The 23179-nt window shown below is 34.0% G+C and overlaps 1 protein-coding gene across 1 annotated transcript; it reads left to right on the top strand.

The window, feature by feature from the left end:
- Window positions 1-5060: 5060 nt before the first annotated feature.
- Window positions 5061-7898, top strand: LOC120083676 (uncharacterized). The gene is made up of 4 exons (XM_039039516.2): window positions 5061-5394; window positions 5470-5655; window positions 6944-7094; window positions 7172-7898. The coding sequence occupies exons 1-4, from the start codon at window positions 5341-5343 to the stop codon at window positions 7660-7662; spliced, it is 882 nt and encodes a 293-aa protein (XP_038895444.1). The 5' UTR covers window positions 5061-5340; the 3' UTR covers window positions 7663-7898.
- The last annotated feature ends 15281 nt before the right edge of the window (window positions 7899-23179 follow it).

Raw genomic sequence — 23179 nt, 5'->3', positions numbered from 1 at the left:
ATGAAGGCACTCCTTTAATCTATATGAGTGAGAGTGGTCATGTTAGCCGACTCAACAAGCCTACCATTTTGGAGATTTATCTGATTACAAGAAGGAACTTACTCCTTACCGATCATAGGAAAAGTAAATAATTTGCTCTCTTAACGGCTAATTCCGAGTCTTGAACAATGAGGCCTCAACCTCTCACTGGTCCGAGAGGTGTTAGTTTATAATTTGACTATAAACTATTTGTTCCTTAGAGGAATCAATGGTACTTAAGGAATTAGATGCAACTACAGGGGTAAAACGATATTTGGACTCAACTATAGTTATGAGCAATTTGTGAAAGGTCGACTCGCTGTTGATTGGTTATATCCATGGACACAGAAATACATCTACAGTGCAAAGAACACAACTATCGGTCTTCAGTGGAGTGACCGATAGTTAATGAATATTGATTAATTTTATTAAAGAGTTTAATTAATTAATATCGTATCATTGGAGCTTCTAATCTATAAGTCCATAAGGTACCATAGTTAGCTCGCTAAGAATACTGATGAGGAATCATTTGAATTGTTCAAATTACTTAAAGGAATTTTATATTAATATGATTAATATATAGTGTATTTTGATACATTATAAAATATGATTAATTATAGATATGATCTATAATCTAAACTATATAAGAGAGATATATTTGAATGAGATTCGAATGTTAAATTCATATGAATTAGATTCATATAGAATTATAGTATAAGATTATTAATTAACTTGATGTTTTATTATATAATTATTTAATTAACATATTAATTGATTAATTAATAGTTAATTAATCAATTAACAAATGATGGAAAGTGGAAAGCTTGGAGAGGGGGTTACCCTCTCCCTTTATAAATATACCATTATAACCTTTTAGAAAAAAAAAAAAAAAAAAAAAGATTTTAATTTGTAAAATTTAACCTAGCCTCCACTCTTATATTCTTTCTACTCTCTATTCTCTCAAAAACATTCCCTCAATCTTCATTCCCTCTTCCAAGGTATAAGAGCCCACACATCTAGCCCCTTGAAATCCTAGAGGATAACGGGAAAACTCTTGCGGTGGTGTCTTTATTCATTGGGAGGTTCGAGTTTGTTCATGATCAAAGGAGAGGAGATTTTGAAGAAAAGGAATCTTCAAAGGTGAGTCTTCTTCTTCCCTTTCTTCCTTATTAGAAGCATGGTTAGGTTTATTTAATGTTTATCCTATGTATGATTTAGTTCACTGATTTCGTATTTTATAAAATAGATTTTCAAATTGCACGGTGATTACATGCTTCCACGAGAACTCGAGAGAGCTCCTCTAAGTGTTCCAGTTGGTGGATCCCTTCAAAGATTAGTTTTGAGTCTTCAAAAGAAAATTTTGATGGCAATAATATTGAAAATTTGTCCGAGTCTTTCAGAGACTGGAAGCTAATAAGCAATTCTGATGACAATTCTATCAAATTCAAAGGCTCATCACTCGTGCATCTGCTCAAGTTCAAAAGAAAAAGGCAAATCCACCTACTATTCTCCATGTGGCCTTTGATGATGTCTCCTTTCACTCTGAGGAAAGTGCTTTCTTCTGGACGTTTATGATTAAAAGAAAGACTTTTGCCAAAAAGGAATTGTCTGATAGGGCTCAAGAATGTCTTGACATCATGGAACTCATCGTTGAAGTTGACTTAACCAAGACCATGTTGAATCTTGGTCCTTACTATCCTAAACTTGATAGGGGATTTATTGTCAATCTTTATCCTCCGTTCAATAATTCAAACTCTCCTTAGTTTCATAGAATTCATGCCCAAGGTCATACCTTTGTGTCCATCACTGGTGTTATCAACAAGTTTCTTGACAGAACTGTTCCTCTTAACACTCATGAGTTGCGTCCTTCTATGAAAGATTTGATTTATGAACTTACTGGGGTTTGAAAAATGCTTAACTTAAGATTGGGCAGCTTACTTCGGCTGAGCTAAGTGCTAAATATATTGTGTTGTTTGGCATTGAAATTGCAAATTAGTGTCCTTCCTCTCATCACTCTAGTCTGTCAATTGCTCTGGCTACACTGTTATTTCAAATTAGAAAGGCTGCCCTTTTTTATTATGGGGCATTTTTTATCAGCCAATTACGAAGGCACATTGGATCACATGCTTTTATATTGCCTATTGCTTATCTCAGGTTGATTTGTGGAATTTTTTTGTCCCAAAAGTCTGATTTTCTCACGATAAATGAGCTTGTTGGTGCTAATACGAGATTGTTGCACTTTAATTACAAGTTATTTTAAGGGTTTCATATTCCTGACATTGTTTCTCCTTCTCCCAGTACTATTGAGTAAGCTCTAAGTGCTGAGTTTGTCACGTCTTCTTTTGGTCTCTGCCTTATGCATTATTTTTCTAAGGAGCTTAAAATGCTTAATGATGTTATTAATCGTGTCTTTGATCGGAAGCATGAGCTTACAACGTTGTTGACTTTATTGAGACAGATTGCTAATGATCCAGATCAGGTTGGCTTCTGCATGATATTTTCTTTAAGTTGGAGGGAGAGTTGGTTGTTGGATTTTTTTTTATTGGGCTGATTGTTGGTTGGATGACTGTAGCTACAAATGTTTGGTTTGATGTTTGGGCTATTGTCGTTTCTATTGATGTTTTGTTTTGTTATTGGGTTGATTTGTTTCATTCGAGTTGCACTATTCTTTAGTTGTTTATTGTTTCTTTTAGGTTGCAGACTTATTCTTATGGACCTTCATTTCCTCTATGGATTAACAATCTTGTTTTATATTCCTATCCTTGTGAATTATTGATATGGATTGATTGTGTTGATTATGTCCTATCTTAAAAAATATATATCTTAGTCAAGTGAGGAGTTCGTTAGAACTATGATATTGGCTGAATATATTTGTTTAAGTTCTTACTATTTACTCCTTGGCTTTCAGGAGTTGTCTCTAGTTTTCTCTCTAATGGAACCTGTCTTAGAGGTTGTTCTTTCAGTTGCCGAATCTGCAGAATATTTTTTTCCTTATTTAAGTTATTCTACAGATTTTTTTTTTTGGAATGTTTTACTTTTTGGTGAGTTGACGACTTTATGTAGGAGTATTTGTCATCATTTGGTTGTGCTATTTAAGCTCAAGAAGTCCTTATGCCTTGTGCTAGGGTTGTCGTATCAATTGATTGTGAGATCATTGTGTGAGCTTTACAGGATTCTTATGGCGCTACTTTGTTTACAAAAAAGAAGTTCTTTGAGCTATTCGATGCAACGCATCATTCATTTGTTCTTACTTCAATTCATGAAGGTAGATTGATCTAAGGGGAGCCTAAGATTTTGTTCATCGAGAAGGGTATCTGAAGCCTTAGGGAGAGTCTAAGGTATTATTCATCGAGAAGGGAGTTCTCAAGACATAGAGGGAGCCTAAGTTCTTATGTGAAGAGAGTTTACAAGTAGAAGGAAAGATATCATCAAGTGAAGAGGAGTTTCACATATTTAGGGGGAGCTTAAGTGTTTCAACACTAATATTCACATACTTAGGAGAGACCTAAAGTTTAAGACATAGGGAGTCTCACATCTAGTGAGAGCCTAGCTGATCAGCTAAGTTGGGTTGTACGGGTCACTGTAATTATTGTTATCACCGAACTAGCTAGGTTACCAATCTCTGTGTGTTTATCTTTGATTTACTCTATGTTGTTTTACTGTTGCTTCTAAAGTTGCTAGGACGTTGTGTGAGACAATCATATAGTGTGTGAGTAACCACTTTCCAAAATTTTAGAAGGGACATACAATTCACATGTTTAACTTAACTTTTGCTATCATGCAATTAAGGATCTCAAAAATTAAAAATTAAGACTCGACCTCTAACAATAAATCATACAACTTTGACTAGTTTGTTAAACAATCTTAAAGAAAAACAATTATAAATATAATTCAAGCTGAATATCTATGCACAATATAGAAATAATCAAGATTGGAACAAGTCTCGGGAGTCTACAATTGGAAAAAAAAACTAACCCAAACTAGAGGTTAGAGATGATTTTTATTTTTCTTTTTTTTTTTAATATAGAATATCCCATTCCTTCAAGAGTTATCAAATATTTAAAAGAACATAGCCTTTCTGACATGATCTAGTGAAAACCTCTCCTTTCCGGTGGATTTGCTTTGTTAATTATATTCTTGAAATTACTTCACCATTTTTTGAAGTGACTATTTCTTTATCCTATTGTCTCATACGTAATGTTGTCAAGAATTTTTACAAAGAAAGTTCTTGAATTTTCATTATTATTAAAAAATTTCATTACATAATACTCACTAGTATTATGCCATCATTGTTCACGATGTATTTTCTGCTTGAAGGACTTGCTTCAACTTTTTATATATTTGTCCCAATAGGAGACATATTGCTTGTCCAAACAATTTGACGAGACCTGTTCATTCAGGTTCATCTTCTCTAATCTCTCAAGAAATGTCGTTCAAATAAGGACACAACTTTATTTTTCTTTTAGTTTTAGTTATATATTTATCAATCGTAATTTACTATACTTTAGTTTTGCACTCAACTCTCTTATTACCGTTTAATTTGAAGTTTGATCTAGAGAGACTAGTATAGTTTAATTACAAATTTTAGCTGCACACAAAAGTTTATTTTTCGAGTGGAGTCTCAAACAACTTTAATAAGAACTTCTTTATCATCAATAGATAAAAAGCTTCTCCTTTCAACTTTTTGAAAATCCATCTTTCAAAATACGTTTTTAATTATTTAAAATTAATTTTGATGATGCAAAAATGACTCCTAAAAAAACATAAAAACAACTACTAATCAGATTTTAAATGGCAGTTAAATATATGTATATATATATATATGGAAAGTGATATCAATCCTACCCAGTTTCCAAGCATACCAAAAACCAATAATTATTTTACATGGGTGTATTTTGTATTCTAACTCCTATCATTATAGAAAGTGAATACAAATATTAGCCAGTATAATAAAATTTAGATCAGCTTTTAAAAAGAATTTTATTAGACTATATTAGTGTGTAGAGTCTATAAGATAGAGTGTATGTTAATAAAAATCTAACAAGGATAGAATTGATGACGGATAAATTTTGCGATATTTGTAAGTGCGTTATCGTTACAATTATCTAAATAGAAAATCTGAAACGAGTTACACTTGGCAGGCCAGGACGTAAACATGGCAGTGAGAGAGTTTGTGCGGTGTCAGTCGGTCATCGTGTCGCTTGAGCATGAGTAGCAGTTGGGTAGAAAAGAGATTAAAAATTGAAGAATCCAGCGGCATGCAATTCTCAATTAAGCACAAGTAGGATCTGGATAGACCGAATTGGAAAGAAAGAAGATCGGATGGGAGAGGGCCAAGAATCGAAGACGAAAGCCGAAGATGGAGTTGAAATTCAGGTAAATGTTTGAGTATGTAATTTTAATTATATGGGGAATCGTAATTAATTAAGTATTGAATTATGGGAAAATCAGGAGAGAGGAGAAATATACTTCTTCTACAGGCCTAAAGTTGAAAAGCAAGAGGTGCATAGCCCCGATGAGGTGCAACGCTTGTACATTATTCTGCGTCCAGAGTCAGGTGAGAAGGCGGTAGAGGAGAAACAATCTACCTCAAGCTCCTCAACTGGAACCCAACGCGGACAGGGTACCCACACCCAGGTTAATTAATTGGATACCTAGCTATGCTCCTTTTTTGCCATTTTAGCATCATCATTTTAGTTCAATAATAACTTGGGGTCTTTCGGGTCAGGATTGTAGTTCTGATTCTCAACTTACCAATTCATAAAAATAAATTTTTTACTTTGTATACACTTTATTATTTTTTTTTTTTATTTTAAAAAAAAAAAAATTATGCTTTGTTTTTCCTCATTTATTGTCATGATTAACCTCTTTTTTTAAATATAATGGTTGATTATTTTAAATTTACGGGACTGAAAAGTAGCATCTGTAGGCTTTATTTTTTTAAAAAAAAAAAAAAACAAAAATTCGAAAACCAAATCCTTTAATAAAGGGGGCTTAGTTATAGAATAGGTAATTAGGCCAAATTTAGGGAAATTCATCTCTAAAAGAGGGAAGAGGACCCGTTCTATTTTTCAATTAATATCCAAAAGTTTTCTATTACCATCTTAAATTCTCGAAAATAACATAATTAATTAATTAATTCTAATGTAATAATTAAATACTAATTAATCTAAATTGACAACTAACCTAAATATTAACTAAATTATATTAATTATTTTATAATTGAAAATTTATTTTGATTACAAAACTACTAAAAATATTTACAACTAATAGCAAAATATCACAATCTATCCATAATAGACACTTATTGTATGTGCTAGGATCAAAACTCGAATTTTCAAACCTACTATAAAAAGAAAAGTGAAGAAAAAGAAGGAACTTGATTTTCAAGAATTATAAAAAAAAATGAATAGTTATCTTTTTCTTAAAAAAATCGAATTCTTTTTCAGAACGGAACTTAAGAATTCATGTTTGAAGAAAACTCAAAGCAAACTGGCTAAGTTTTGTTAGATAATATAGTATTAAAATTTGACCTATTAGCTTAAGCGGTTTAAGATGGTATTAGAGCATGTGGTTTTGTATTCTAATTTTGCATGATTATTTGTTCTCTAATTAATATTGATTTCTATTTGTTAAGTCTTCTTCATATATTAAGTTCATAAGTCCACAAGTGAGAAAAAATGTTAGATATAAAATTAAATTTACTTTCACGCACCACTTAAATTTTTAGGTCAATTGATAATTTAAGAATTTTGTTTATTTAGGTCAATTGATAATTTAAGAAATTTAAAAAACAAAAGAACTAAAAGTAGATAAGTAGAGATGTAGAAGTTGGGATTTATATACTTAATACCAAAGCTCAATGGACTCGTTATCAGTCTTCTAGTGGCCTAATTACTAAATCAGATACCTTACTTAAACACAGGAAGTGAATATTGAAAAGCAACCCCTGTTGCGGTTCATCATTATGGGTCGAAAAAGCCTACCACACCCAGCCCAAAGGGCTCGACCATACTGGGGATTTGTAGATATGGTCACAACCGATGTCCAAGATATCAAGAATGCTCTTCAAGGAGGTAAATCTAAATACCCAATTAGTTTTCAATTGCTTTTTTAACACCAGAATAAACTTAGTTTCCGATGGCTACAACAGGGGAATACGACACGTCAACGAGAGGACATCGCCATATTTCTGCTGCAAGAGCTTTGGGCGAAGGCATTTACCGTATCTTAAGGCACAATCCAAAGAACAAGTACCACACACATTTGATCTACAAGCTAGAGTTTCCATCAGAAGATGAAAAAAACGAGCCTCAGAAGTGGTTTAACATTGAAAGGGAAGGGTCGTTTGTGATACAAATAAAGAACCCAGATCAAGGAGGAGCTGGTGGTTCTCACCAAAAACGCAGGGCGCAATTTCCAGCGCACTTGCAAGGCCAATTTGGGCACAAAGGGTATCACCCAGCAGACCCACCAGACTACTTGAATTTTGAAGGGTGTGAGTTCTTGCTCATATCGGCTTCAGATGATATAGAAGAGGAATTGGGGTTGGAGCTGACCACTGAAGGAGAAGAATGTGATTTGGTTAAGACTTTTGGAGAGACGGTTCCCACGGAGCCTCTTTTCAAAGGCACTTGGGTCTAGACTAGAATGTTGCTTCTGCTTATTTAAGTAGTATTTTCTGTTCAACTAGTAACGTTTTAAATAGATGCGTAATTGATGTTGGAGTCGGTATAGGAAAATTAGACTAGAATTAGAGTATGGATTTTAGAGTACTTCCTTATATCAAGTTTTTTGGCACTTTCCTCCTCTGGAGTTTAAGGGCGGATAACGCCTTTGTTTATAGGTCCTTTTGCTATAAAATTACATAATCTTGAAAATTACAGGTTACACTCTTAACACATGAAGACAACTTGGGTGAAAACTGAAAAGTAATGGATGCTGGGTAGTTATTTTGAAAAAAAAATAATAAAAATAAGGGTGATTTATCATTCTTATACTGAGAAATTTTAATCATTGTTTATGCATAGAAATGATGTCGGTATACTTTTTGATATACTTGAACTCATTTACTTTAAGAAGTCTTAATAAATTAATATATTAATAATAAATCGATAAAATATTGGGAGAAAGTTCAATAATATAATTAATATATGAGAAAGAATTTTTAAAAATAGTGAGAATGGACACGAAAATTGTGTATTCGGTAGACGATTAAGCTTTAATCTAGTTAGTACTATTGTGGATTGGTCAATCACGTATTCGTGTATCAAGTCCACGATTATATCAAATTGTATTTTTTTTCTTTTTTAATCAATTTAACTGTTTATTTTTTAATTTCTAAGTAACAAATTCTTTCATTACAAAACTTGATTATATATTAACCTGCAATGAAAACTTAATTATTCTGCACTATATTAGAAAAAATTGTGACTTCAGTAGGTAGACTTTACTAAGTAATACATCTCTCTACAAATAAATTTTTAAAAAATAAAAAAGACCTCATGATACTAAAGAAGATTTACAATTAGTTCTTTAATTTAAAAATAGAAGTTTACATGAAATTCAAAGACGACCCCTTGACCCTAACTCTATATGGGGGTGTCTTTGTGTGCCTCTAAATTAGATTTGTCATGTTGTTGTTGTCATCTACGACGAATACGTCTTCGATCAGTGTCAGAAATATTTGTCATGTTTGTTGAATAATAGTTTCTATGTTGACCAATGTTTGGTCACACATTGAACCCAACTCTGGTAAATCGTGTTGTACTGAATATTATTGTACTTCTTCGATAAAATTATTCTGTGCGATGAAAAATTAATATTAAACAATATTCATATCATATATTTGGGAAATGTCTGATTCTAAATCTCTTACCATGCAGTAATAGTAAGCGTCGTCAAGTGTGATAAATCGCCTCATGATGGAATCATACCAGGAAAAGCAGTCGGCTGATACAGCTGGTCTATTTGTTATTTCTTCCTGTGCACAATGATCATGTCGTGCATGTCAGTAGGATATATATTCTGCGTGAATTTGACGTCAGTCTTGGTTGTGTTTACCTCTCAAATCAATCTGGTATAGTTCTGGGAGTGTATAGCACAACGAAGGTATCGTTTGTTGCAGACCGAACTGTCTCAACACTCGATATGGATAATGCCACTCTACTATATGGAAGTATATAAGAAGGCTAACGGTCAACCAGATGTCTTGACCATCACGATAGTAATCAGGTAATGATGACCAAATATCTTGTGTGTATGGCGTCCAATTAATCTAGCAAAAAAAGAAGATAATACACCCAATTAATTTGACCAAATGTTTTAAATATTCATTTATATATACATTTGTTACCTGATTGTACATCAGTCTGTCAAATATTTTTCAGTATACTAGTTGAAAGAGTTAAATAATATGTAGCAGAAGTATCAAGGATCCATAAGCATTCAAATTCACTAATTTTGGCAAAAAAAACTAAAGCATGCTTTTCTAAAAAGTGGGTTTTCAGATCATACTTTTGATGAACTCTCCAAGAAAACGTGTGTACAGCAGTTGTCTTCACTTGATATCACCGTGAACCACCTCAAAATCTTCCCTACTATGCTCTTGGAGCTTTAGGCAGAGTTGTGGGACTCAAGAATAGCTTGAAGATGTGAAGAACCAAGAAGAGCTCACAGCAACCGATAAGAAGAACCATTTCTTCTAACATAAGTTTTTTCTCTCAAATTTCTGCATTCACACTTCTCAAATGACTTCAATCCTCTTTATATATAGTAGATGAACATGCAAAGAAATGAAGTGCATGGCTTGCTGCTCATGCTTGGAGAATCAATGTAGAGAGGATAATGGCCTTTGTGTGAGCATGAAGATGAAGGTAATGGAGAAAATTGAATCTCCATTTTGTGCAACCATACAAAACCGATTTTCCATTTTCTTTTAAAACAAAAAATGATTTTATTAAATTAATTTCAAAAATTACTTTAAAATATTAATTAATTTAATATCAAATATTAAATTTTTGCACAATAATCATCTTCATATATTTAAATCATATTTAAATATATATTCTCTTGTTCCATTTAACTTGAACATTTCAAATTAAAATCTCAAGCTACCCTAAATCTTATCCATTTACGAGCTAGTAGAGGGACCTCGTGGACCTACACATCATGGGCTCCAATGATTCGAGATTAATCGACTAAACTCATTAGTCTGATTTAATCCCCATTCGTTAACTAATGGGACACTCCACTATAGCCCATAGTTGAACTCCCCTCACTGTAGATATATTATGTCCACTTAATAACCATAATCAGTAAGTCGATCCTTCACAGGTTGTTTGTAATCACAGCAAGGTCAAAAATACCGTTTTACTTCTGTGAATACATCTTGTTCCTTAAGTTTCTACTGATCCTCTAATGAAAAATTCTGATTCATAATCTCTATAAATCAAATCCATTCTCTATCATGAGAAGGCGGGACCCCGATTTTTCAAGACTTGGAGTCAGTACTTAAGAGAATTTTCAGGTTTTATGTCCTAAAACTCGTGGTTTGTAAACATTAGAACTTATTCTGAGAATTCAATAAAGTTGTTGTTGAATATATTGTTTTCTTTAGAAATCCAATAAACCTAAGTCCCTTGACTATTATGTGAGTACTTGAACTTTATGTGGAGACATACAAGTGGATCAGGTTCGAGTAAATAGTCAAAATGATCTATAGTATATGAATAAGGTTGGGTACCTTATTCTGGTAACACTATTGGATGCGGCCTACTCTGTAGTTGTTACAAAGTGTTGTAAAGTGCTATATACGAAGTGATCCTAATTCGTGCATGTTGAGACATGAGGAGTGGGGTTGTCCTGTGCAAATGAGTTTTATGCAAGATCGGACCACGAAACTTGTCACTCTTACTTTATAACGTTGTTTACTGTATAAAACTGACAATTTCAAAGCGATGACCTAGGTAACTTAACCTTAATCCTGAGCTAACTATGAACTTTTGTTTGTTCGGGATTATCCTTTGATCTGCAAACGGTGAGAGTAGACCAATTGCCTCTGCTCAATAAGCTTACCATTTTGGGGATAAGACCAGATGAATAGCTGGGAACATAGGGTTCAAGGGGGAATTCACTCCTAACCGATTAGGGTTAGTAGAGAGGTTGTTCCCTTCAAATGTTGATTATGGGTCTTGAACAAGAGGTCTCACCCTCTTATTGGCCTGAGAGGGATTCGATTTGTTGATTGGATCACAAATCAATTGTTCATTAGGGGATCAGTGGAACTTAAAGAACAAGAGGTAATTTCGGGGGTAAAACAGAGATTCGACCCAGCCGTTATTACAAGCAACCTGTGAAGGGTTAACTTACTAATCATGGTTATATCGAGTGGACATAATATATCTACAGTGAAGGGAGTTCAGCTATGGGTTTTAGTGGAATCACCCATTAGTTAATGAATGGGGGTTAGATCGGTCTAATGAGTTTAGCCGATTAATCTCGAATCATTGGAGCCTATGATCTGTAGGTCCGCGAGGTCCCCCTACTAGCTCCTAAATGGGTATGCTTTAGGGTAACTTGAGAAATTAATTTGAAACGTTCAAATTAAATAGAACAAGAGAATAAATATTTAAATATGATTTAAATATATAAAGATGATTATTGTGCAAAAATTAATTTAATATTTGATATTAAATTAATTCATTTTTTAAATTAATTTATGAAATTAATTTAAGAAAATCCATTTTTAAATTAAAATAATTTAAAAGTCATTTTTTGTTTTAAAAAGGAAAATGAAAAAATCGTTTTGCATGGCACGAAGTGGAAAAAGGTTTTTTTCCATTATCATCATCTTTATGCTCACACACAAACCATGATCTTCTCTACCTTGATTCTCCAAGCATGAGCTGCAAGCCATACACTTCATCTCTTTGCATGTTCATCTTGATATATAAAGAAGATTGGAGTTGTTGGAAAGGAAGAGGAATACAGAATTTTAAGAGAAAAATCAGGGTGAAGAAGAAGTTGTCTTCTTCAACTTGCTCCTGTGAGCTTCCCTCGTTTCTCCACATCTACAAGTTGTTCTTGAGTCCCACAACTCTGCCTAAAGCTCCAAGAACATAGTTCGGAAGGCTTAAGGTGGTTCACGTTGATATCAAGTGAAGACAGTAGCTGAACAGACGATTTTCTTAAAGAGTTCTTCAAAGGTATGTTCTGAAAACCCATTTTTATGAACAGCATGCTTTAGTTTTCACCAAAATTAGTGAATTAGAATGCTTATGGATCCTTGATACTTCTACTGCATGTTGTTTAACTCTAATAAGAACAATCTATCTGCTAACCCTAAATAGGGTAGGAGTGAATTCCATCTTGCAAGGCTATGTCCCCAGCTATTCATCTAGTCTTATCCCCAAAATGGTAAGCTTATTGAGCAGTGTTGTTGGAATACTCTCACCGTTTGCAGATCAAAGGATAATCTCGAACAAACAGGAGTTCATAGCTAGCTCAGGATTAGGATAGAGTTAACCTAGGTTATATAATAAATGAAATAGTCAGTTTTAATAGTAAACGGTCGTTATAAAAAAAAAAAAAAAAGTGACTATTTTCGTGGTCCAGTCTATATGCAAACTCATTGCATAGGATGTCCCCGCTCTCATGTCTCAACATGAACGATTTGTGGATCACATCGTTTGTAGAACCTTACAACTTCTTATAACAACTACAGAGTGGGCCGCATCCAATAGTGTTACCAAGATGAGATACTCAATTTCATCCATATACTTATTAGACCATTTAGTCTATATACTGTCAGCTTGATTCTGTTTATGTCACTATATAAAATTACAGCATTCAGACTATAGCCAAGGATGCGTTTATTGGATTTTCATAATTAGATGCAAAATCAATAAGTCATTATTATTGATAAAATATAATGTTTAACACGAACTGCGAGTTCTAGGACATTCCCAAAACTAGCAACATATTTGCTGACTGTTCAGAGGCAACTAATACACCACTCTATCTAAAATTATAAAAAAATACAATTAATTAATATTCTTACATAAAATGATAAAAAAAATAAATATATAAATGAAATAATACCTGGCACTAAGTGGGCGATGACCTGGGGCCTGTAATTGGACTTGTGGTGCTATAATTGGAAATCTATCATAAACCCATATCTTAGTAGTATCAACGATCCCGTTATTTTCAACGCTTGTGCATTGGTAGCCCGACAAGGTTCTCTATAAAGTCATGCAAGACAGGCACCACCCCACGAGTACGTACCAGCATGCTCGAAATCAGACAATAGAGGGAGAAACATGAGATGTACTAGAGTGTTCAACTTGTCAGCAAACAAATATCCTCCAATAAGTTGCACAATCTATGCTCGTGCATACCTACGTACATTGATGTCGTCCACATCGAAAGGTAATTCTAGAAACTGGGACGCCAACCACGGGATACCTAGTACATGACTTAGGGTAATCGTGGACCCCGTCCATGATTACCTGGTCAACGTTGCATGACTGTCCATGTAACAGTTTGCGCGTGCCAAGTTACAGATAGTCATATACCTAGTACACAATTTAGTCGGTACACGATTCAATGGTAATCATGTACCGAGTATACGATTACAACACCTATTTTTGACAATATTTTCTACCTAACCCTATTTTTGTTAATAATTATTAAAATAACAGTATTTAAAAATATCAAAATATTGGTATAATTGATGAATTTTAAATTAGTATTGATATATAACTGAAATAATAATATTATACTTTAAAAGTATATATTTGGTACATGTACATCAATAATATCATTTATATTTTTTTTTCCACCCTAAATCGTGTTGTGTCAATTAATTGATATACGAAAGATTAAATATATCCGAAAATATGATAGATCAACTTATTTACTCCATATTTGAATTATGAGGTGATACAATTAGTGCAAGTAAGATTTGCCATCAAAATTTTGAAATCATAACAAAATTGATGTTAAAATCTACATCAAAATTAAAATAATCAAATGAAAATAGTTTCATATCAAAACAAAAACAATTTTCATTTTAATACGACTAAAGTCATCATATATTTGCTACATAAATAATTATAGAAATAGGGGATTATCAATTGCCTCGATATATTTAATATCAAATATATCAAATATAGGGGATTATCAAATACAAAAAATTAGGTTAAATAATTATAGAAATAGCAAAACATTATAAATATTATAATAATAATATATGTCCATTAGTGCCCTGGTGTCCTAGAAGAATAAATGGCATTCTCCTATTACCCCATGTGTCTTTGAACATGTAATTCATATATCTTATGAGTACACATCCTTAGTGCTCAACAAATTTCACCTTCTACTTGTCAATTCTCCATAGTATCATTTTGTGGATTTTGTAAGGTGGTAAAGATTATTTTAGTTATTTATTTATATTCTTTTATATTCTTTTGTTATTTATTTATATTATATTTATTTATTATTATATTGTATTTTCTCCATATCTATGTTCTGTTGTGCTCTCCAAATTTACAACACGTTATCAGCATGAGCTTCTTTCATTTCCCCTGCTGAAGGTAGGTACTAAAGGTATGTCGGTTTTTCTCTCTTCGTTACAATTAATAAATTAAATGTTATTTTACATATTTGGTACATATTAAATTTCTAAATATAAATATAATATTGTAATAGTGTTACTATGAAAAATATTATATAATTGAAATTTGTAGCATTTGATATTAATGGTAATAATTATTTGTCATTAGTGCTTGATGCCAAAATACACATGGATGTCATAAAAATGTGATCATCAGAAAACAGTTTTTCTTCCTAAAACTCGTCGTAAATGAATGCACTTGAGGCTCCAAAATTTTAAACAATATGTTAAAGAAGACAATTTTCAACATTTCAGATATGCTCCTGCAATATCATTATCGAGAGAAATATTTTAAAAAGTATTCTGCACTCATCTAATGTATTTTCGTGGCTGAATGAAATAAAGAATATGAATCTCAGCCAACTAGAGCAATAACATTTTCTGAAGTAAATGCTGTAAATTTTGATAATCGTGGATGAAAAATCATAAATCTCGACTAACTGGAACAACAACATTCCCTTAAGTGAATATTGTGAATTTTAATAATTGTGGTCAAGATCGTGGTCATGGTCGAGGTCCTAACCTTGGCAGAAAAAGAAATAATTATTATTTTCATGATGGTTATTTTAATCATTCAAATTTCAAAAGAACCACACAAAATGATGATCACAAAGGAAAAACTCTACAAGATAAGAGTTCAAAAAGTGTTGAAAATAAATGCTTTCAATGCGGAATGACTGCATATTAGTCACGTACCTATCGTAAGTCAAAACACTTAGTTGATCTCTATCAAGCATCCCTGAAGGAAAAAGGAAAAAAAAATGTGGAAGTAAATTTTGCATATCAGAATAATAACATATTTGACCCATTCCATATGACAAATTTGGATGTAGCAGACTTTTTTGAATCTCCTGTAGAGAAACTCGGAAAAATTGATAGAACATCAAGTGTTTCCTTTGGCTTTGAAAATATCTAGATTCAATGTTGTTTTTTTCATATCCATGTTTTTTTCCTCTTAGTAGATGTTAACCTTTGTATATTCCAAATGTTGCTTGCCTTATTCTAATTATTTTCTTTTAATGAAGAAACCTGAATCATTTTCATATGTTGGGTGACTCAAAAATGAGTAAAGAAGATCTATGTTTGGCAGACAGTACAACTATATATACAATACTTACAAGTAGAAAATATTTTTCCAAACTGACAATGCTGGAAGCAAAAGTCAATACTTGTAAACATGATTGAAAGATTTGGAAAGAAAATATTATTTCACCTGGAAGAATAAAATTTAAATTGACAATGCACTGCTCTCTAGTCAATCAAAGAGAAATCTACTTAGTTTTAAAGATATATGTTGCAATGGTTATCATATTGAGATTGATAGAAAGAATAATATGGAGTATCTTTATATCATATTTACTATCTCATATGAAAAACGTATACTGGAATAGTTGCCTGCTTTATCTTCTGGATTATAATATACTCATATACGAGTAATTGAAACATATGTAACAATAAATCTGAAGTTCATAAAACTAGACATATTTACAATTTAGCATGACAAATTAAGTCATCTAGGGTCTATATTGATGAGAAATAATTATTGAGAATTCAAATGGACATCCATTGAAGGGGCAAAAGATTTTTCAATCTAATGAATTATCATGTGATGCTTGCTCTCAAGGAAACTTAATAATTAGACCATCACTAGCCAAAGCAGGAATTAAATGCCCTGCATTTTTAAAATGAATTCATGGTGGTATCTGATATTTTATGGTATTAATAGACACATCCAACAGATGGTCACATGTGCTTATTATCAAATCAAAATCTTGCATTTGCAAGATTATTTGCTTAAATAATTAAGTTAAAAGCACAATTTCTTGATTAGATAATTAAGACTATCTGTCGTGATAATTGAAGGAACTCTTATATAAGAGTACCTCTGAGTGGAAGTGGATCGTTCCAAATACATTGTGACAGAATTTCCACATATATAATCTAACAGACAAGTTATGCAACATACAATAAAATTACCGGCATGCTACAAGAAATACGTACCAATTGAAGAACCTTTTCTTCACAGCAAAACTCGTTCTCTCCAAGCGAATGGCTTCTTTCGCTCTCGTTGGAACGTTCATGCAGTCATTCACCAAAATCATCGGTCGTCTACTCACGAACAGTCTCCACATGAACAGAAGAACAATGGGGATGACACCACCACTTGGAACCCTCGGTATTCTAAGTGTGAGAATCCAAAGAATGGGCTCTGCTGGAATTTAGTAGAGAGGAGGAGGATATGAAGATCGTATACAACGACCAAGCAAGTGGGAGAAGGGCAGGGTCTATCATATAGACAATGCTTGATCATTTAGAAGGAAGTACACGATCGTGTAGTAAATAGGTTACGATCATATAGACGATCATTTAGTAAACGCTCGGCGCTAGACAATCGTTTAGTAAAACTTAGGCGATCGTTTAGAAAGATGTGCGCTTGTATACGATCGTGTAGTAACTTTAAGCTATCGTATAGTCTCTAAGTTTACTAAACGATAGGCAGTATACATTTTTCTTGAGTGAATTACATGATCTGCGATCCCTTACAAAATGAAAAAAAATCATTTTATTCTTCAGTTACAAAACTGATTGAAACCTCCCACTAACACACGGTTATGGAGAAACGGCAAGCACAATTATCCTATAATTGTCAAAAAAATAAATAATAAATATAATCATATTATATTCATTAACCTATAATTTAATATCACACATAAACCATAGTGTTTTCTCCTCCACTAGATATAAATCATATTTATATCCATTTTCCTCCAAATTAATGTATCTCATACATAAAGTCAATCATATCATATATAATTAACCAGTTCAATCATATCATATATAATCAAACTCTCTCTTGTCAATTTGAACATTTCAAACTCACCCAAAAACTGATTCTCAACTTGAATCCATTGAGCTACCAAGAGGACCTTATGGATCTATGGCTCGAAGCTCCAATGGTGCGTGAATAGCTGACTAAACTCTTTAGTCACGAGATCCACCATCCGTTAACTGCCAGCCATTCCACTAAAGACCAACAGCTGAACTTTTCTTACCACAGATATATTTCTATGTCCATCAAATATAACCAATCAACAATACAATAACCCTTCACAGATGCTCGTAAGTACAGCTGGGTCAATTTACCGTTTTGCCTCTGTAGTTACATCTAACTTCTTAAGTACCATTGATCCCTCTAATGAACAATACAACATAGTCCTACTATGTGTGGATACCTTTTAGGCCATGAGATGATGTGTGGCGCCACATTGTTCAAGCCCCCGGATCAGCCCTTAAGGGAGCAATCTATCTACTTACCTCTGCTTCTGGGATGGAGTAAATTTCATCTTGTGTAGCTGAGTTCCTAACTCCCAAATCAGACGAATCCCCAAAGTGGTAAGTTTGAGTCGGTGACCTGACCACTCGCACCCATGCAAATCAAAGGACCACCCTTAAAGATAGGAGTTCCCAACTCACTTAGGATTGAGTTCAAGTTACCTATGGGTATCCTAGTGAAGTGAAGTCTCTATCATGAACGACGTTATATAACGAGACGTTAACACTTCGTGGTCAGGTCTTATACAAATTCTTTGTATAGGACGCCCCCGTTCACATGTCCCCACATGAATGATCAGGATCAAACCATCTGTACCAAGTCACAACACTTGTAACTATTCTACAAAGTGGGCCGCATCCGTAGCATTACCAGGATAAGGTTTCCCTTCTATATCCATATACTACAGACTATTTTGGTCATCACATAAGACATGATCCACTTGTATGTCTCCACATACATGCTTAAGTTACATACCGACAACTAGGGATTTTAGTTTATTGGTTTGTGGTAAAGAAAATAAAACATCTAATTCAAAGACAAGAAGTGAAGAAAATATCATATATTATATATCACAAGCGTTTGTTCAAAACTGTGTTTACAAACTATAGGACACGAGAGTTTAGGGCATCATCCCAACATTCTCCCATTTGTCCTAAAGCAAGTGGGGTGTACAAAAACTAGTACAAAACAATAAACTAGGGCACTAAGGCCCAGCACATAAATATCCCTCACTTGCCCTAGTCCAGTCGCGTGCGATCCCGTAGACCCATGCTCTGAAGGTGACCCTCAAACACTGTAGCCATGAGAGCCTTCGTAAATGGGTCAGCAACGTTGTGCTCCGAAGCGATATTCATGACTGTCACATCCCCTCGATGCACTATCTCATGGATCAGATGATACTTCTGCTCTATGTGTTTGCCACGCCTGTGACTCCTGGGCTCCTTGGAGTTTACCACAGCAGCATTATTGTCACAATAGAGGGTGATGGGCCTAGACATGTCTGGAACAACTTCCAGCTCTGTCAGGAACTTTCTAAGCCAAACGGCCTCCTTAGCAACTTCACAAGCCGCTACGTACTCGGCCTTCATCGTGGAGTCGGCAATGCACCCCTGCTTAGTGCCTCGCCACATTACAGCTCCTCCATTAAGAGTAAAAACTAACCCTGAAGTGGACTTTCGAGAGTCCTTATAAGTCTGAAAGTCAGAATCTGTGTATCCAGTAAGGATCAAATCCCTAGTTTCATACACGAGCATATAGTCCCTCGTTCTCCGAACATGCTTGAGGATGTTCTTAACTGCGGTCCAGTAACCCTGGCCTGGGTTAGACTGATACCTACTGACTATTTCCACAGTATTATATCAATAGAAGCAGAAGCAAAAGGATCATCTAAGCATTTAAATTCACTAATTTTGGCATAATATAAAGCATGCTTCTACAGGATAAATGGGTTTCAAGACATACCTCTTGTAGAACTTCTTCAAAGCTCCTTCTCCAGCTATAATCTTCTCCATATCTTGTTATAGAATACCTCAAGATCTTCCCCACTATTCTCTTGGTGCTTTAGATTGAGTTGTGGGACTCAAAACAAGCTTGAATCAAGGGATGAAGGAGAAAAGCTCACTGCAGCAACCTTGTTGAAGAACCATTCTTCAAACAAGTTTTTCTCTAAAAAACTCTATGGATTGCATGCTCGATTTTCACTCCAATCTCTTCATTATATTGCAGATCAACATACAAAGAGAAGAGTTGCATGAGTTGCAGCTCATGCTTAGAGAAGACAAGACAAATATATTACTTCATGTGTGAGCTACTTAGGTGATGGATAATGGAAAAACTCTTTTTTCCATTTTGTGTACTTTTAGTTCTCCAATTTTCCAATTTTATCCAAAAATCAAAATTTGATTTTAAAAAATGAAATTTTAATTAATTTCATAAATTAATTATTAAATAAAACTTAATTAATTTAATATCAAATATTAATTTAATTTTAACACATGTCCATTTTTATATATTTAAATCATATTTAAATATAAATTCTCTTATTCCATTTAATACTACAATTAAACATATAATTATACCTCATATAACTATTAATTCCCTTAATTCTGATTTGAACGTTTCAAATTAACTTAACACACTATTCTAGAGCTAGTCTGTTACGAGCTAGTAGGGGGACCTCGCGGACCTACATATCATGGGCTCAAACGATCTGAGATTAATTGGTTAAACTCATTAGACCAAATTAATCTCCATTCGTTAACTAATGGGTCACTCCACTAAAGCCCATAGTTGCACTCCTCTCACTGTAGATATATTATGTCCACGTGATTTAACCATAATCAGCAAGTCAACCTTTCACAAGTTGTTCGTAATAACGGCTGGGTCAAATATCTGTTTTACCCCCGAGATTACGTCTTATTCCTTAAGTCCCTACTGATCCTCTAATGAATAAATGGTTTGTGATCCAATCACCAAACGAAACTCTCTCAGCCTAGTGAAAGGGTGGGGCCCCTTGTTCAAGACCTGGATTCAGTACTTGAGAGAACAACCTTTCTTCTATCCCTAAATCGGGTAGGTGTGAACTTCTTCTTGCACCCTATGTCCCTAGCTATCTATCTAGTCTTACACTTGAAATGGGAGTTTTATTGAGCCGACGCTATTGAGCCAACCCTCAACTATGCAAATTTAAGGGAAATCCCGAATAAACAGGAATTCATAGTTAGCTAAGGATTAAGATCAAGTTACCTAGGTCATCTAGGTGAAATAGTCAGTCTTAAATAGTAAACAACATTATAAAGTAAGAGTGACTTATTTCTTGGCCCTGATCTTATGCAAACTCACTGCATAGGACGCCTCCACTCCTCATGTCATAACATATACGAATTAGGAACACATCGTATGTAGCACTTTACAACGCTTTGTAACAACTACAGAGTAGGCTGCATCCAATGATGTTATCAGAATAAGGTACCCTACCTCATTCCTGTACCATAGATCATGTTGACTATTTACTCGAACCTGATCCACTCTTATGTCTCCATAGAAAGTTCAAGTACTCATACAATAGTCATGGGTCTTAATTTATTGGATTTAGACTTTCATACAATTTATGAGATCAATAACAAGTATATTAATAATAGAAAATGTTTATCATTTTACAAACTGCAAGTTTTTATGACATAAAACCCTACAATACTTCTACTTAGACTAAAACTCCAGTGGCTCAATATATACAGATATATACAATGCTAAATTTACATGGAGAGAAATAAATGTACAAATACAATAAACTAGGGCATCACAATACCCATCAATTCTCTCACTTGCCCTAGTGATAAACTCATAGACCTAGTCCTACTAGGTGACCCTCGAACACTTTAGCCGAGAGGGCCTTCATAAATGGATAAGCTAAGTTGTCTTGGGAAGCAATCTGAGTGCCAATGACGTCTCCTCTGTGTACAATCTCCCTGATGAGATGGTACTTTCGTTTGATATGTTTTCCCCTTTTATTGCTTCATGGTTCCTTTGAATTTGCAACTGCTCCACTGTTGTCACAATAGAGAGTGATAAGCAGGTGCATGTTAGGAACTACTTCCATATTTGTCAAGAACTTTCTGAGCCATACTCCTTCTTTTGCTGCTTCGCATGCAGCTACAGACTCAGCTTCCATTGTGGAGTCCGCAATACAACTCTGCTTGATGCTTTTCCACACAACTGCTCCTCCGTTCAGAATGAATACTGATCCCGAAGTTGATTTCCTCGAATCAATATCGGTCTGAAAGTCAGAATCAGTGTATCCAGTAAGGATCAGATCCTTAGAACCATACAAGAGCATATAATCTCTCGTTCTCCGAAGATACTTGAGAATGTTTTTAATAGCAGTCCAATGGTCATGACCAGGATTGGACTAAAACCTGCTAACAATTCCTATAGCATAGCATATGTCAGGACGAGTACACAACATTGCATACATTAAACTCCCAACTGTAGATGCATATGGAATTCGATTCATCTCCTCAACCTCTTGAGGTGTCTTAGGACTCTGCTCCTTAGACAAGTGAATTCCATGCCTAAAAGGTAAAGATCCTTTCTTGGAATTATGCATTTTATACCTAGACAACATCTTGTTTATATAAGATGCTTGAGATAATGTCAATGTTCTGTTCTTGCGATTCCGAACTATTTGGATTCCAAGAACATATTGTGCTTCTCCTAAATCTTTCATTTGGGATTGTGAAGCAAGCTGTTCGTTGCTATCATGAGTTGCTCTAGGAGTGTATTGTGTAAAATAAATTGGAGAAATAAGTTATAAGTATAAGTGATGCATTTATGCTTCGATGCGTTTAAGTAAATGTAACACGTTGGGGCGTCAGATATTTGCAGCAAAACGCACACAATTTCTTCTAATGACGTTCAAGTTTTCCTAAACTATACCCAAGTATAAATCTAATTTTAGGTTCCTGGTAAGTCCAGGGTTGAACTCAGGGATTCAGTTAACCAAATGCAAACTTTGCGTTGTATCTACTATAGGGCTTTTCCTAAATAAATGTGAGAAATGTGTTATTTACACTAAATTGTTGTGCCTGTGCAAGAGATGCAAAAGAGTTGAGTGGTGAATGATGGATCATGCGAAAATGGAATTTAAGGTAAGTGGACGCGTCAGTCTAAGATGAGTGTACATAACTAGGATGCGATATGGATGAAATGGAGTGATTTGCTTATCTTTTGTTTATGCATCAGACTTCATTCAACATTTCTCAACGCAAATGACATACAAAGCCTATCTCTAGGATGCATGCGTCTAACACAAAATGCAATAGACACTAGTAAGTCTATCTCTAGCTGTACTACGCATCCTACTTAATGCAGCTTAGTTATTCTTTCGAACAATCTAAGTTAAAAGATGTTTTTACCAATTTGTCAAGTTAGCTTGAGCTTTAGAATGAAGTTGTGCATAAAGTATTAATGCATTCAACATATACAAGAAATAAACAATGGCAAGTATGATGGATCAAACATATGAATTTTATAAAGAAACAGAGAGTCTTTACAAAAGAAATATTTAATCAAATGGAATGAAAGTGATAAATGAGAAGAAGGAAACTGAATCAAGCTAAAGAATACAATCTCTTGTATTTCTTTGGCTCAAT

This window comes from Benincasa hispida, chromosome 1 (assembly GCF_027475165.1).
Source record: "Benincasa hispida cultivar pf3 chromosome 1, pf3_genome.v1.1, whole genome shotgun sequence".
Lineage (NCBI taxonomy): Eukaryota > Viridiplantae > Streptophyta > Magnoliopsida > Cucurbitales > Cucurbitaceae > Benincasa > Benincasa hispida.
This window is presented reverse-complemented; position numbering and strand designations above follow the sequence as displayed.

What these genes read in the sequence shown, in the direction of transcription:
- LOC120083676 (XM_039039516.2), top strand. Translation starts at nt 5,341, where the DNA reads ATGGGAGAGGGCCAAGAATCGAAGACGAAAGCCGAAGATGGAGTTGAA. An exon ending in GACAGGGTACCCACACCCAG is followed by an intron (nt 5,656 to 6,943) that starts GTTAATTAATTG and finishes ACTTAAACACAG; the next exon opens with GAAGTGAATATTGAAAAGCA. An exon ending in CAAGAATGCTCTTCAAGGAG is followed by an intron (nt 7,095 to 7,171) that starts GTAAATCTAAAT and finishes TGGCTACAACAG; the next exon opens with GGGAATACGACACGTCAACG.